We start from the raw sequence: 16,384 nt of genomic DNA, 5'->3' as shown, positions 1-16,384 counted from the left end.
CGAATGGACATTCGCCGGACAACTTTGCCTCTCTTGATAAGCCAAACTTAACGCTGTAACCTTGAAAACTTTGAGCGGCGGGCGACGCAAGTGGCGTGTTGCCTCTGCTTTGGCATGCCACGCACGCACGCGGCTGATGCCCTTTGCTGCTGTGCGTACAGCTCCGGGCAATTATGCACAGGGCGGGGAGGTGCTACACACACGCACACGCACGAGCCTGCACAGATTATTAATTTTCACAACGCACAATTTCTCCTTAAGCCGTGTGGGCACGCGTGCATGGATATGCGTTCAGTGCCGGATTAAGCTAGTGCGGGGCCTGTAACATATGTTATAAAGGGGCCCCTAAATAAATAAATATACACTTCAATATTAAAACACTAATGTTTAACTTGCGTAGTAAAGTAATTGTATTTTTTCATTTGCTATACAGCCAGATAATACGACAAATCGCTAACCTCAAACACCCAGTTGTTCATAAAAGTTGAAGGCGGTATAGTACTATAGTAATCGAGCAACTGCAGAATCACTGAACCGGAATTGATAGCTTGAAAGCATTTAGCGCGGGGCCCTTGAAAGTGCGGGGCCCGTAGCATGTGTAGCTACTTTTGCTACAAGGATAATCCAGCACTGTGGTGGTGGTTGTGCGTGTGTGTGTGTGGGGAGCGGTAGTGTAGCGGTTTGCGTGCTGCGTTATGAACCCGGCCACCCGGGTTCGATTCCCGCTCACGGCCAACACCAGCGACGATTATCTGAACCGGTCCTGGGCCTCCCCTAGGTCGACTCAGCCTCAAATGAGTACCTGTGCGGTGTGTAAACTGGAGAGACAAAGGCGGCCTGGCGTGGTGCTGGCTATCCACCCGCTCGTGTGCCGTGCCGGCTTTCACAGGTGCTCGCGAACAGCACTTGCCCCAACTGTTTGGATTCAAGGGATCTTTGTGTGCGTCTGTGTATACATCTGTGTGTGCGTCTGTGTGTGTGTCTGTGTGTGTGCGTCTGTGTGTGCGTCTCTGTGTGTGTCTGTGTGCGTGCGTGAGTGGTGATCTCGTGGCTAGCGGACTGCAGTGTGAACCCAGTGACCTGGGCTCAATTCTCGTGGATGTGAAAGTCGGGGGTGGCGTCGTGGGCGAGTGGCAGCGTGCGCTCTGCCGGGCGGGGTGGTTGAGGCAGGCTGTGGTTCGAGCCACCGGGGGGGGCCGCCCTGGTTAATACTGCGCGGTGTATTAACTACAAATACTGCACAGAGTCTGCTTCACAGTGCATGTTAAAGATCCCGGTGACATTCAACTAACGATGTGGCCATGCAGTGCTGGCATCACGGTGGGCCCAACAACCTGAATCATCATCATCATCATCATCAGCATCACGATCCGTGGGCAGATAGGCCACAGTGGGTGTCCACCGCACATTTCGTCATTTGTGTCGACTCTTCTCTCTGCTTTGTGTGAACACGCTCGAGTAGTGGCCACGTTCTCCTAGCACACCAACCTCTGACGTTGTGAAACTTATATCATCGCGCTTTAAGAGCGGCGCGGATACCAAATGGTCCTGGTGGGACATCCACCTGCCCTGGGCCTCCGCTATGTCGACTCAGGCCCTCAAATGAGCACGTGGTGTGAGCAATGGCGAGGCAGAGGTGGCGAGGCATGGTACTGGCCACCACCGTCCACCCATGCACCACGCCGGCATTAGTAGCACTCGCAATAATAGCATTGTCCCCCCTTACAGCCTGCAAGACTAAATAGGGGGGGGGGGGGTCTTTGTCTCTGGCATGTACGTGTAGGTGCACTTGTTGTGGATGTGTCCAGCGTTGATAAACAAGTCATGAGATGTCTGATTGACTCAGTGGCTTATATATGTGTGTACAGGGTGCTTCAAAAAAATGTTAACACTTTGCAACAATTGGCAACAATGCCACAAGAAATGTGCCTCGGGGCTCTGGAGATTCCAGGCGTGCGTTGACAATGGTGACGAACAAGTGGAGACAGATTTTTTTAAGCTATTAACATCACATTTGTTATCATGTTACAGTGAATTATCCGTTCCTTTTCCATTAAAAACGATAGTCCAATACAAAGTGTTAACATTTGTGTTTAAGCACCCTGTACATCCACAATCTACCACCTTGTAAAGTTATCCCCCAGCCTCAAATGTCACCCATCCCTTCTCAGCTGATGGCACCCAGCTCTCCGCCTTCCACAAACCCAAACCCCACCCACCACGCCGGCAACTCTCACCCCCGTGCCTTGGGGGCAGTCTCACCTCGGACTTGACTCGAACCTCCATCTGGCCAACATTGTTGCCAAAACAGAAGCGCTCCTCGTAGGCGCTCGGGGCCAACTCCGGCGTGGGTGCGAACCTCCGGACACCGACTCCACACTGGCAGAGAGAGCGTGCGTGTGCGACCTTGGAGCCGTAATTGAAGCAGAGGTCGCAACCGGGTACCCGATACCCGTACCCTACCCGATACCTGGCTACCCGTACCCGGCCAGGTACGGGTACGGGTAGCCGTTTGCGACCCTGGTGCAGCCGGGTACGGGTACGGGTAGTCCGTGAGTCACTGGTGAGTAACCATTTGTCACTAATTTCGGGTAGGGTACGGGTAGGGAACGGGTATACGTACCCGGCCGGGTACGGGTACGGGTACTCATTTGCGACACTGCTGCGGCCGGGTACGGGTGAGGAATCAAAACCCGTTTGCGACCTCTGCATTGAAGTCTTGTTCGTTTCCCCATCGTCACCCTTCGCTCGGTGGGAAGGAACTCTATAATCGGTTAGATGTGAATTGACCACCAATGTAAGACTCGGCTGAGTTAGCCAGGTTTTCCCAATTCAGGACCACCAACTGGAGTTCGTTTCATGGGCCCGCTGACGAATTCTCCTGAATGACAGGCCGCTCGCGTCGTCCCGGCCCCAAGTTGATGCCACCCCTAAGCCATAACGTAATGCTCAGTATCGCAGTGCACATGCGTTATCAGCATTAATAGAGTTGCGAGTTTAGCGCAGACGGGAGTGTTGTTTATTGGGAATGAAAGCCATTTATAAATAGAGCTGCATTCTCTGTCTCCACATATAAATGGAATTTTAGTTTTGTAGTCCATAGGGCGATTAGTTTTCCAGACAATTATTCTTCAGCGTCAGCAGCAGCATCATTTGTTTACACGAGCAAATTCAGGATGGGTTTCAACCTGTATGGGTATCATCAGCAGTGACAGACAACGTGGCACACGTACAATCTGAAACGTGACATTTTGTAATGTAGGAAATGTTCCCTTCGGTTTTTTTTCCGAACTCTGCAATTCAATCCCACCACCAATCAATCAAGCTGATTATTGTTCACGATCAGACAAGCCTCCCGCAATCTTGTTCCGGTGTTGTGTAAGAACAAGACCGTGAGCCCTTTAAACAAGATGACACACGCGTTAATGATTGAGGTGAAACCATTACAATTGTTGCAAATATGTGTGCTTTTAATTATGCAAAAAACGACATCTTGGGACCTTTTTAGCCAGTATCAAAGTATGAAAAATAACAATTTGCTTTAACCTTTCTGACAGAAGGCTGTATCTGGTGTAGGCCAATCAGTTTCAAAGACAACACATATATTATATTATCAGAGCATGTTTGTTTGTATTTTCACCACAAGTACGTGTGGTTGATGCAGACAATAGGTTTCTATTTGTGGTGTTTGGACTTCGTAACACCTGTTTTATTATCAGAAAGGGTAAAACCTCTTCTTATTTTTCACACTCTGTAAATAACTGTCTGTCTGTATGTCTGTGTTTTGCCAATAGTCTGGGTTGTATGGATATCCAAAGAGTCACGCATAAGAATCATAAGTTATTGCCATCATGACCCTCTGGAATGTTAAGCAATTTATTTTCCCATGCTACTGCATTGGCAGTGATGCACAATTAGCAAACAATATAGCACTCAACGCATTCGGACGTAGGATTGTGGCCTTCAAAGTAAAATATATGACAGGTGACGTTTCAGCTAATGGTCCTTCTTCAGAGCACATGTAAATGATTTGTGCCATGAAGAAGGACCATTGCCCGAAACGTCACCTATTACATATGTATTTTCCTTTTCAGGTCACAGTGTGATTGTTGAACGTGCTGGGTTTTTTGTTGCCCTCGAATGGCACCATGAGCGGAGTTTGGGGGGGGGGGTATAATGCCCCACCACCCCAAACGAGGCACCTTTATTAGTTTATTTTCAGTAGTTTACAATTAAGATTATCAATATGTAATTATATGCACCCGCTATTCCAAATGTCAGGGACACAACAAATCCCCCCCCTCCCAAATATATAAGTCAAACTCCGCCTGTGAATGGCACATTCCCATTCCGCGTGAAGCAGCCAGTCAAACGAGCTGGTGCGACTCAACATCGATCGAGTGATGAAGTCAACGTGGGCGGGCAGGGGGGGGCATTGGCTTGATACGACCACACCTCCCCATCGCCTGCGTCCTTCTGCTAGATCCCACCGTTGGTTCAGAGCTGACACCCCCCCCTCCCTCCTCGGCGTGCTCTTATCATCTCATCTCAACATTGAGGTGTTTCTTTGGTCACAGCGAGTGTTGAGTGGCTACTCGAACGCCGCGTCCCAAGAAGCTGTCTCCCTTCATCCTGCACGTGTCCCACAAACCGCAAGCTCCCCTTCCTGATTACGACCGAAATCATTCCTTGACACGCTCTACTCCGGACTTCAAAGTTGCTGAATCTATTCTACCACCGGATTCCAAGGGTCTTTCTCCTGCATGCACATGCACGTTCAAAAGCTTCCGTTGAAATCGATTCGCGAACGTTTAGACTCGTTTGGTAACAATTAGACTCGTTTTGGTAGCAATCAAGTTGATCACCGAATTCTTCCCAAAACGTTTATGTGGTCCATCATCATAAAAAAACTAGCCTGCTCATGCAATGTTTCTTCTCGACCTCTTCCTCACAATCACCTCTATTTGTGCACATTGCTAAACAAACACACGGGGTCCTTTACTACCCCCCCCCCATGTCCTTATCAATCCCTCCTGACACACACTGGGATCTTGACACGGCATAAACCAGCTGGATATGAGTAGAATCAAAAGTCAAGTCACAATGTCCGCCTTGCACAAAGCAGCAACAGTTGTTGAGGATCGACTCCATTTGCGAGCCTTGAGCCAGCGGTGGACCTGCCACACTCCCGTGCCAGTTACCAGTCGGTCAAACATGACTTCCCGGAAAGTGGTACTCGTGTGTTTTTGTTAATCAACCCTGACTCGGGCTATTAGATCTGGTAGACCCAGGGCCGGATCAAGGCACGGGGGCTTCAGGGGCTGCAGCCAAGGGACATCCCTTCAGCTGGAGGACCTGCAGAGATTAAGTGTCAAAAGTTATTTCATTTGTGAATGCTGAATTTCATTTGTTGTTAGCCTCGTAAACATAAATGTCATTTTTCTTGAAATTTGTTTTCATTTTGAAAATATTGTTGGGGGCCTCACAATACCTGTGGCCCAGGGGCCTACACAATTTTAATCTGGTCCTGGGTACACCCAACATTTTCATACGGCATTCGTAAGTTAGTGGCCTTTAAAAAAATTAATACAATGTTTAGATCAGCATCGCACATACTGCTGCCATCTGTGTGGCCAGAAGGCGCTTCCATTCTCAATGAGCATAACATCAACAACTAATCCTCTACATTCCTGTATCAGTTCACCACAGGATGAAACCCTACCGAGGTTTCAGTTTCAGTTTCATTTTTTAGGTATAACCCTGTGAGCCATGCGGCTCTTGACACGGATGCAACCGCAACAAACAAAAACACGAACAAGAAACATCTTAAAGTGACTACACGCAACAGAAAAATCCAGGAAAAAACAGCAAAAACAGCAGGTTTGTCATTTGTAGGGATATATTTTAACCATACTTCACCACAGCGCTCAGTAGTTTGTGTTGGCGAAGTGGCAGCTGAGGACCGGGTGAGATACACACTCGGGTCGTGGAGTTCATCGCGCGGTGTGCTTACACACTGCACCGGCACCACCACCACCACCCCCAATGGGCACCAATCCACATTTGGCGTGATTGAAAGGCGTCGCGAGTTCACTCCATTCGTTACCCGCGGTGTGCCAGGCGAATTAATCCTGAATGTGCATAGCAAAAACGAACTGGCACTAAATCACGCAAGGGTTTTGCTAAATGGCATCGGGTTTCCAATTAGACCGTTGGAGAAATTACTCCACGTAGAGGGATAATAGTAATAATAGCAGTAGTACGAGCAGTACTCGCCTCTTGTTGTAATGGCCAGCACACTTGGCTTACCATCCAAACACTGGGTCAGCTTCTTAAATCTCCCTCCTCCCCGCGACTGTCGAATGGCACGTCGCGCTTGCAGTGGGGCTAAAGTGCGGGTGCTCCTCACCTCTCACGAGAAGTCTGGCCGCTGCGGAAGAGTAGGCCAAATGCCCCCCCCCCCCCCCCCCCCCAGAGCTACCTCGAGTTGGAGGCCCTTTCCACCAGCAGTGATGCGAGCAAGAATATTGCAGGACTGCGCTTTTATCTCCTCTCTATTTGAATGAACAGGGATGGAGCAGTGGCAAAGTGATGAGGGCTTTGTACTATGAACCCATCACCCACCCGAGTTTGATTCTGGGCCATGGCTAATGTGAGTGGCGAGTGATTTCTGGAGTGGTGCTGAACCACATCTGCCAAATGGTCTCTACCGTTGCCAACCCACACGCTGGCCACCGTGATAAAGCTTTAGACAAACGACAGCTATCACTTACATGCCACGAAGAGGCCTTCGTGTTGCGATGGATGTAGAAAAGGGTGCTAATTAATTAATTTCTGATATGCATGATAATATAATTCGTGTATCCTTGTATCTCATCCACTGGATCTGCAACCCCAAATGCATTTGTGTAAGAAAAACTGTTGAGCTGTAAATATTTGGTGTGATTTTGAGTGGAATACGTGTGCTTTATTTTAACAAGGTAGTTATGTAATTAAATATATATACGTTTCTTTTGATGAAGCGATGGCATAGTGGTAGGCGCACTGTGCTCTGATCCTGAGGACACTCGCAATGACCAGCGTGGTGAAGTATGGTCAAACAACCCCCCATTTCTGACACGGTGGTGGGGCACGGGAAGAGGTGGGGGGGGGGGGGTCTGCCACGCTGCAGCGCTGAAATTTATTTATTTTAAAATAAATCATTAATCCACCAAATAGAATTTCTAAATAATGTTTTTTTGTTTTGTTTACTCAGAGCTCTGATTTGATTGACAAACGCAGACTGGACACCCCCCCACCCAACCCCTCGCGTACTTCTCGAATTTTCGTTTTGGTTTTTTTGTTCCCTTGGCACCCGTGTGTTTACATTTTGCCAGCCTTCAAGGATTTTCGTTGTTGCTGTTGTCAGTGACTCATACTTGTGATATATATTTTTTTTAAACCCCTTCTTTTACATTTGGTTTTAACGCAGGGCAAAGTACAGCCTCGTGATGTTGAGAATTGTCGCTTCGTGTTCTGTTCAATCGGCATGGAATGCGAACGCACGTCGACCAGCCACAAGACGGCGAAAGCAACTCAAGTTAGCATGTCCCATCTGCTCGTGCAAAACCAAGGAGTCACCCCCCACTTTTGCATTTCAAATTTCTGAGTCTGTGGCGAAACGCAGCTTCTCTCTTTCTGCATGAACGTAAAATCCGTGTCAGCCGCGCCGTTCCGTGTCTCGCTCTCACTCCTCGCTCTCGCTCTCTCTCACTACGGTTAAATTGAGCACCGCCACGCATGTTTTTAAATCCTTTATATTAAGTTCGCTTGTTTGCTTGCTTGCGTGCTTGCGTGCTTGCTTGCTTGCTTACGACCGTGCACATCTTTAACCCACTTCCCGTGATCCAATCGAGCTGACATTTTCCACACAGACTCGTTGTGCGTGACAATTAATGTTTGTGAAAAATTTTTCCAAATTTTTTACACTTTTTAGGACAAAAATATTATATTTAATTACCAATTGCTTAATGGTGCAATGCAATCATCTGACCCATAGGTGGCAGCCATCTCAAGCCAGAGGACGAGAGGACTCTAGCCGCCACGCATATAAAGGATTTATAGTGAAAAAAATTGTTTTTACGGGTTATACTTATTTTCCCCTTCGCGCTTGCAGATGCCCTACCGCGGGACGTGAACCCGGGATCGCGCTTGCTGGCACAGTACCCCAGCGAGGCATTAGCCCCGCGTGCCAAGCAAACGCCACTGCGATGTCACCGCAAATGCGGCGGCATCGATTCGCTGTGCAAAGCAATGAGATACGGTGATAGATGCACAGAGAGAACATTCTCAATATTAAACGTCAGAGATTAAACTCTGCCACAGTAAACGATTTATCAGAATTCGGCGATGTGCACATTTCATTAAATATATATATACGTGCGTGACTGCCAACAACATAAAATATATTATTTTGGTGATACCGAATTGGCAGTGGTGCACAAAGCACAAGAGAGAGAGAGCAAGTCGACCTCTCTGCCTTCTCCGTGCGCTGTGAAGAAGGTGCATTGCCCGAAACGTCGCCTATTGTTTACATTATTTATGCCACAGTGTTATTAACGAATGTGTTTAGAGATTTTTGTTTATATACAACTGCGAACACTCAGGCGAGACTGCACCAGGTTTTGCGAAATCCGCGTCACTGTAAGACCCATGCGCTTTTGTCATTAACTCTTCATGTGCATTTATACTAACGGTGGTGAGCTATTGTTTTTGTTTAACAAAAGTGATATGAACAAGAAAACAAAAACCATGAAGCGAGGATTTTTTTTGCATCTCATTCTCAAACATGTTTTGCCATCCCTCACTCGTAACGCTCCATTTAAATTGCAGCCCAGCCTGAAGCATCCCAAGTCACCGTTGCTGTACATTGTGCATGCGTATGCGATGTTGTGTTATCACCAGGAACGTCACGACTAAGCCTCAAGACTCATTTTCAGGAGGTTTATTTGCTTGGAACCGTTTCATTTCCTATTTTTGGCATGCGGAAGGAAAGCCCTACTCGCCCCGGAGGAAAAGCCATACCACAAAATTTGCACCGATAGGGCCAGCATCCTCCACGCCATACCGTGTCCTACAGAGACCACAGATGGCTGCCTATCTCGCACCACGTGATGAGCTCAGTGTGAACCGCAAAGCCGACCCTCCAAGGCGCTGCTTGATCACAGGCGTGTTGCCACCACAGACGACAACAATTCGTATGTTCAACAGGATGATTTGCCTCTTCTTGGTTCTTTCGGTAAAGTCACGTAGAAGGACGGCTGCTTGCGTTGTGGCCGAAACGTCGTGAGAATTATTTTGTTATGTTTTATTTTTATTATTTTATTACTTCCCTTCTACGTGACTTTACCGAAAGAACCAAGAGGATGAATCCCTGCAGTCACGAAAGCTTTAAATCAAAATTTAGGATGATTTTCGCATGATAATAATTCTTAATTTACGCAACATTTTTGAACGATTATAATATCAGTGCCGTCCTGGCCGCCTGTTTCGCCTTTGATAACAACTATACATTCCTGACTTAAACACGACTGGCGTGTTTTTTTCTTTCACGTACGCAGATAGAATGTAATTTTTCTTTTTGCTCTCTCTCTCTGGAATATATAAATATATCTATTTGAGCAAGCCCCGGTGATTGCCTGCATATTGCGACGGTGTCACTTACATGTACGCGCGTGCGTGTGCGTGCGTGTGCGTGTGTGTGCGCGTGTGTGCGCGTGTGTGCATGCTCGTATTGTGCCCACAGACAGCTTCAAGGAAAACCTAATCATTGCCAACTATGCCCAAGTTGACGCAGTGACAGTGGCTTAATGGAACTTCGCAACCAGGCAGAGGTGGGGGTGGGTGGGGGGGGGTCAGCGATCTCATGGTGGCTTTCGGACTTGGATGTAACCAGTATCTGCAAAAATATAAATATATATAAATAGATACAAACATATATGATTATAAAAATATATACAGTAATTCACCGACAGATGCAGGAAGAATTGTGCTGTTACACCTCAACGGAAGAGAGTCGAGTATTGGACTTCAAACTTGCGCTGTACGATTGTCCACTTTAATCTTAGCGTGTGAATGGTTAGGCATGGGGTTTGTGCATGATATTTGAGTCGGTAAATCTGCAAAGTGGATGTACCTGTACAAATATAAAAAACAAAAGAAACAAAAAAAAAAAACGTACAAAAAAAATATAACGACAAATCAACCGAGAGTTTCATTTCAACATTTCTTATTTTTTTTCCAAACGCTTTGTCGATGCAAAACATGTAACGGCCAGTGTGCCAGATGACCGCGGTGTTTATGGTAATGTACAATGCCAAGAATGCAGATTTTCTTTTTTCTATACACTCCAGAAATGAATTATATAGTGGTACGAATGTTTGAGGACTTTTGTAAATATACAGTACTATGCTGGCAAGAGCGTATGTCTGTTCCCGCAGCCTGAGATGAGGGTATGAACATGTATTTTACATGGGACACTTTTCCCTAAAAATTGTGTCCACTATTTTCCTACCTGTATGTGTTTAAAAGCGGTTAGCTTAACGCACGAGAACAATGTATTGTAACGATGTAGCCAGTTTAATGCAATGCATTTCGATGTTTGCATCGTTATATAAAGAGTATTGTATATCAACTGCAATTATGCCTGTACTATTTTTCCATCTTGATCATCGGGTATGTGAATATGTTGACTAGAGAGATACATTACTTGATTTTTGTATGGAGCCTAAAGAGATGGGTGGTCTCTGAGAATTTGAGTTCCAAATGTCATATGTATTTTTGACATATGGGCATGCTTTGGTACCCAGAGATGTATAACATGAGCTGCATGCTTTCTTTATCATAGGGTAAAATGATGATGTCATCAAACTGTTATAACAGAGCTGCAATAAAAATGCTTTCTCTTATAAAATAATGAGTGATGTAGCCACATCCTTCATTGTGTGCGAGACGCCAGCGATAACCTTTATTGTGAGAGATGTTCAGGCTTGAGAGCATTGAGCCAGGCAAGGTGCTGATGGGGCTCAGAGGGCGAAAGCCAGAGGCAGGATACGACTGAGCCAGCACTGCTGAGATGCTGGTTTCTGGAATAGCATCGGGAAATCAATGAATGAGAGCGACCTGCTCAATTAAATGGGCTCCTCTAGAATGATGTATAAGCAGAACCCTGTTCTGCGTCGACCCACGTACTCAACGTGTGAGTCCATCAGCATATTGGCTTTCCCGATCAATGTTATCCAGCGGAGCTTTTGTTTAGGCAAACAAATTCTGGAACCGGTTTCGAACTTCTGGATCTCATCAGCAGTGTCCCCCCCCCCTTCACACTGAGAGTCTACTCACAGCACAGCACCGTTTATTTAAATACAATTACATTACACATTTCATAAAAAGCATGGTGTTTTTACTGCTTGATTGAGCAAGGGGTGGTGATCTTCACCTGGTAATCGCCTCGAGCCAGTGGTGGATAATTCTACATTCATACTCTTTGGTTCTTTTGGTAAAGTCGCGTAGGTCTCAAATTAAATAAACCACGACGTTTCGGGCACAACACAAGCGTCCATCATCAGGTGGGAAAGCATGGTCTGCTGCTGAGGCAGACTGGCTTAAAACAGTCTACGTGACTTTACCGTGACAGTCACGAAAGCTTCAAATCAAAATTCTACATTCCTTTAGCGGAATGACAGACAAAGCCATTGGGCAGCCACTGTTAACTCCTCCACAAGGTGGCACGCATTTGATTGACCACGGAGGGAAGAAGACGTACATCAATCTCAACCAGAATTTGAACTCACAACCTTTCGGTATGCGGCCTTACACCCAGATGCACACAAATATGTTCGAATAATAATATTCTAAAGGTATTTCAACATCTATTCAGGAGACAGGGCCAGGGCTTTGTTTTCCTCATGCAAATCCTGCGCTTGGAACGTTTGACCAATTAATTAGCAAGTATGTTTGCTCGTGGGCGCAAGCTGGAGTGCCTGGAGAAATCCCATCAACACGAAGGGTTCTTACACCGACAATCTATGGTTATTCGTCGTCATCATGAGCCATGATCAATCCACTGCTGGATGAAGGCCTCCCCAAGTCGTCGCCATCTCTCACGGTTCTGCAATGTAAACATACACCTAGCACCTGAGCACGAACCGATTTCATGGCTCCATCTCCTCAGTGATTGCCTTTTTCGGACGCGTTCTGCTAAATTTATTATTAAAATGTACTGGACGTATTGCCCGCCACAGGCTAACCCCACGATCAAATTTCCATCGGTTGACCACATTTATAAGGACAAACAACACGCAGCAAATGCAGAGTACCCATATTGATTCACGATAATTTCGGCAGGATTGTCAAAGTGGTCCAATGGGCTATTGACATAAGTCACGCGGTATATCCTTCCAGGGCTTTCCTCCCACCGGGCAAGCGTGATTCCCATGCCATTACAACGATTAAAAAAATACGTTTCGCTATGTAATCTGATTCGGTGGGACCTAACGACACGTAAAACAAATCAAACATCTCGAATAATTTAAAAGTGCACGTTCAGCCCTTTTGCTGACCCGCTGCAGGATGATGTGTGGCCAGTGCCATGCCAGTCACGTGGCAGCGGCTAGGGGGGGGGGGGGGGGGTGGGGGGCGTTATTTGACAATACTTCACCACACTCTTTGGTTCTTTTGGTAAAGTCACGTCGGTAGAAAAATAAAATAAAATCTAAAATAATCTATCACGACGTTTCGATCGCAACACAGGCGGTCGTCCTCAGGCGGAAAATATAATCCAGCAGCAAAACTACTGAATCAGGAAGAAACACAGCGAGATAGCTGTTACCACGAGAGCCTGAGGACGACCGCTTGTGTTGCGATCGAAACGTCGTGATATAGTATTCTTTTATTTAATCTTTCTACCTACGTGACTTTACCGAAAGAACCAAAGAACATTTGATTGCTGCAGTCACGAAAGCTTCAAATCAATACTTCACCGCACTGGTCCAGTGCAGGCTGAGGAATGATGGCAGCCCAGCACTGGTTCGGATATTACTTGCCAACCGATGTTTGCCTCGGCCGGGAATTCAACTCAGGTGGATGGGTTCATAGCGTATCGCGCGATTCCACTGCAAGCACCGCTCCTCCGCCCATTCCCAATTTGTTACTTTTGTGCGCTGCAAACAAATGTAACGGGCGTCATCGCAAAGAGCTGGCGTGAGTTCCAAGTGGTGAACTTTCGTACGTGACTATGTCATCGCTGCGCAACATTTGCTTAGTCTTCACACATCACAGCAGGTTGCTTTCATTCATTCATTCAACAAAACCAAGAACCAATTGAAGACCGGACAATTATATGTTGTCCTTTACAATGTTTTGAGTCATTTGCATGTAATTTGGGTTGTGACACCAGCACACAAGAATTCACCAATGTGACGGACACTGTGCACATTTGCGTGTGTACACGTACAGCCCTTTGTCAATCCACTGCTGGATGAGGGCCTACCCACAGCGTGGGGGTTGTGGGGGTTATTTGACCATACTTCACTGGCGCTGATCGGTGCGGGCTGGTGAAGGCGGAAAGCGCAGATGCGGGGACATAGAATACGGTACAACAATGGATTTTACTGCACTGCCCTCTGCTGACCAGCGCATAGCAGAGCCACAGCGTCGCCTATGACAACCTGGCATGCACAGTGGTCATCCATCCAAGCTCTATCCAGGCTGAAGCCATGCTTGGCTTTTGGGATCTTATGAAATTGGGTGCATTCTGGGTAATTTGACCATAATCAGCTTGAAATGGCATCTCAGCGTCTTTGGTTTGCACAACAAATATGTTGCAATGTGGCACTGTACGTAGAAATTCATAATCAGCAGCCATGGTCAACCCACTGCTGGATGAAGGTTTCCACCAAGCCACTGCTACCTCACGATCTTGCGATGGAACAATCCGCCTCGCACCCGCCCGCACACAAGCCAATTCCATTGCTCCATCTTTGCGGTCTACGGTGCGTTGCCTCCTTTTTCAGACGCGTTCCCATTGCTACGCTCTCCCCTCCATCGTTAATTTTCGACCATTAGGCGGTTTGAGACTCAAACTGTCGGTGTCGTGTGTGATGGCTATTTTCTTTTTTTACGCAACTGACTAGGGTTCGTCCGGTCATCGGATTAACCACAAAAAATGTACAATTGCTCAATGTAAATTAGCCAGATTCAATTCGTACACTTTGATTAACCGTGCGATCATTTCGAATCGAGCTTGCGCACAGATGAAATTTCGAAATTGAAAACGCAAAGTAAAATCATCATCATTTCACCATTAGGGCGTGTTGTCTTCTTGGTTCTTTCGGTAAAGTCACGTGACTTTACCGAAAGAACAAAGAAGATTAATCCCTGCAGTCACGAAGGCTTTAAATCGAAATTTAGGGCGTGTTGTGTTCACATTCTATGCTCCACATTGCCGCGGCAGGGTCAGTATTTCCGTAGGACGACCACACATCAGATTGAAAATCTATTTCTTTCGAATGAAAATGTATTTCTTTAGAACTGCGTGTTGTGTTTAGTTTCTTGTCCTTCCCCCCGCACCTCCGACTCGCTCGGTTGGCTATGAACGCTGCGAGAGAAGTGCAGCGCACATACGCGAATTTTCTGCAAAATAAGCACTCGTGCTTTCCACGAGTTACAAAAGCCTGTACAGCGAATGCACTCAAATATATCCAGCACTCTCTCGGTGCTGGCCTGAACTCGCCATCTCTAAGGCTGTCAGTCACTCTGCTCCTAAGTGGAAGTTAAACCGCAGCGAGTAAACAAACGCCACGTGTTTAACATTACGAGCCTTCAAGCGGAGACGATCGCGTCCTGTTAAGGCACTCGGATGCAATGAATTACATCTCTAAACGCTGTCTAAATATACCTCCCTAACTCACGATATTAAATAATGTATGAATCACGTCTGCGCGCATTCACAAGGCTGCTCCATTATCTTCGGTGATACTACAAACGACAAAAAGCCGCAGAGTTTCGCGGCACCGGAGAGACAGTGGAGATCCCCACCCCCTCAACCCACCCCCTTCATGTATTACTTATCCATGTATTTATTTATGATTTTTATTTAAAAGAATAAATGTCGGGAGAACAAGACAACCTCTCCAATGCGCGCCACCGTGCACACCGAAGTCCTAAGCCGGTGGTTGCGATCCGAGATTTCGCCGGAGGGGGAGAAATCAGTCCCCGTGAGACGAGATCACTGCTCGCCTTCCGCACAGGACTCAAATTGAAACGATGGTGCAGGCGTCTTACATGGACGCACGCCCACCTCTGTCAGCCCAGAGGTTCAAATGGGTGACGGCGCGATGAGTCGATCGGCGGGACGTGCGTGGTGGCGTCAAGTGTGGTGGGTGCTCCCACTTCTTCCAGGACGTCGAACCAGCGTGGCAAAGTGGTCCAAAACATTCGTGACTGCAGGGATTCATCTTCTTGGTTCTTTCGGTAAAGTCACGTAGAACGGAAATAATAAAATAATAATAATAAAACATAATAAAATAATTCTCACGACGTTTCGGCCACAACGCAAGCAGCCGTCCTCAGGTGAAAAAACGTCGTGAGAATTATTTTATGTTTTACTTTTTATTATTTTATTATTTCCCTTCTACCTGACTTTACCGAAAGAACCAAGAAGATGGTCCAAAACACCCCACAGAGGAGCCCTTTAAAGTGCCTTCGTAGCGGAGAATCTACTGCCAACCGTGATGTCAGCAAGACATTGCAGGGCTTTAGCTTAGCCTTCTTTAATGAACAATAATCGAACTTGATTTGAAGCTTTCGTGGCTGCAGGAATAACTCTTTGGTTCTTTCGGTAAAGTCACGTAGAAATAAAATTAATTAAATAATAGAGTACGACGTTTCGATTGCAACACAAGCAACCGTCATCAGGTAGAACTCAATTTGAGAGAGAGACAAAACACAGACACGGAGACACACAGACACACAAGCAGAGAGAGACAACACAGAGGCACACAGAGAGACAATCGTTATTTAAAGAGCACTTTCCATGTCACGAGGTTTAAGGCCCCTTCACACAAAGTACAATAATAAACAAACATTTACAAAGTCAAAAATAGTAAAACCTTGGATTGCGAGCATAATTTGTTCCGCAAACGTGTTTGTAATCCAAAGCACTCGTATATCAGTTGTGATCACGTGACGCTCGGCAGACAAAGTGTATACACGTACTACTCGTATTGCAAGACCTCGCTCGTTTATCAAATTAATATTTACTTAAAATATTTGCTCGTCTTGCAAAACACTCGCAGACCAAGTTACTCGCAATCCAAGGTTTTACCGTATTGTAAAAATACTCAAG

The 16,384-nt window shown here is 46.4% G+C and overlaps 1 protein-coding gene across 2 annotated transcripts in view; it reads left to right on the top strand.

Annotated features, from left to right (window-relative positions):
* The window catches only part of LOC133351504 (potassium voltage-gated channel subfamily C member 1-like), a 102,579-nt gene that overhangs the window by 49,201 nt on the left and 36,994 nt on the right, over nucleotides 1–16,384 (top strand). The window contains exon 3 of one of the 2 annotated variants that reach the window (XM_061566761.1): nucleotides 9,785–10,942. The exons of the other annotated variant lie outside the window; for it this stretch is intronic. Coding sequence (XP_061422745.1) covers nucleotides 9,785–9,849 — 65 coding nt within the window. The 3' untranslated portion in view covers nucleotides 9,850–10,942. Of the gene's footprint in view, nucleotides 1–9,784; nucleotides 10,943–16,384 lie in introns of those variants that run through there. 2 annotated transcript variants of the gene reach the window in all.

This window comes from Lethenteron reissneri, chromosome 37 (genome assembly GCF_015708825.2).
Source record: "Lethenteron reissneri isolate LAM-NWPU_2019-01 chromosome 37, ASM1570882v1, whole genome shotgun sequence".
Taxonomy (NCBI): Eukaryota; Metazoa; Chordata; class Hyperoartia; order Petromyzontiformes; family Petromyzontidae; genus Lethenteron; species Lethenteron reissneri.
Note: the sequence above shows the minus strand (reverse complement) of the source record. Positions and strands in the feature narration are given on the sequence as shown.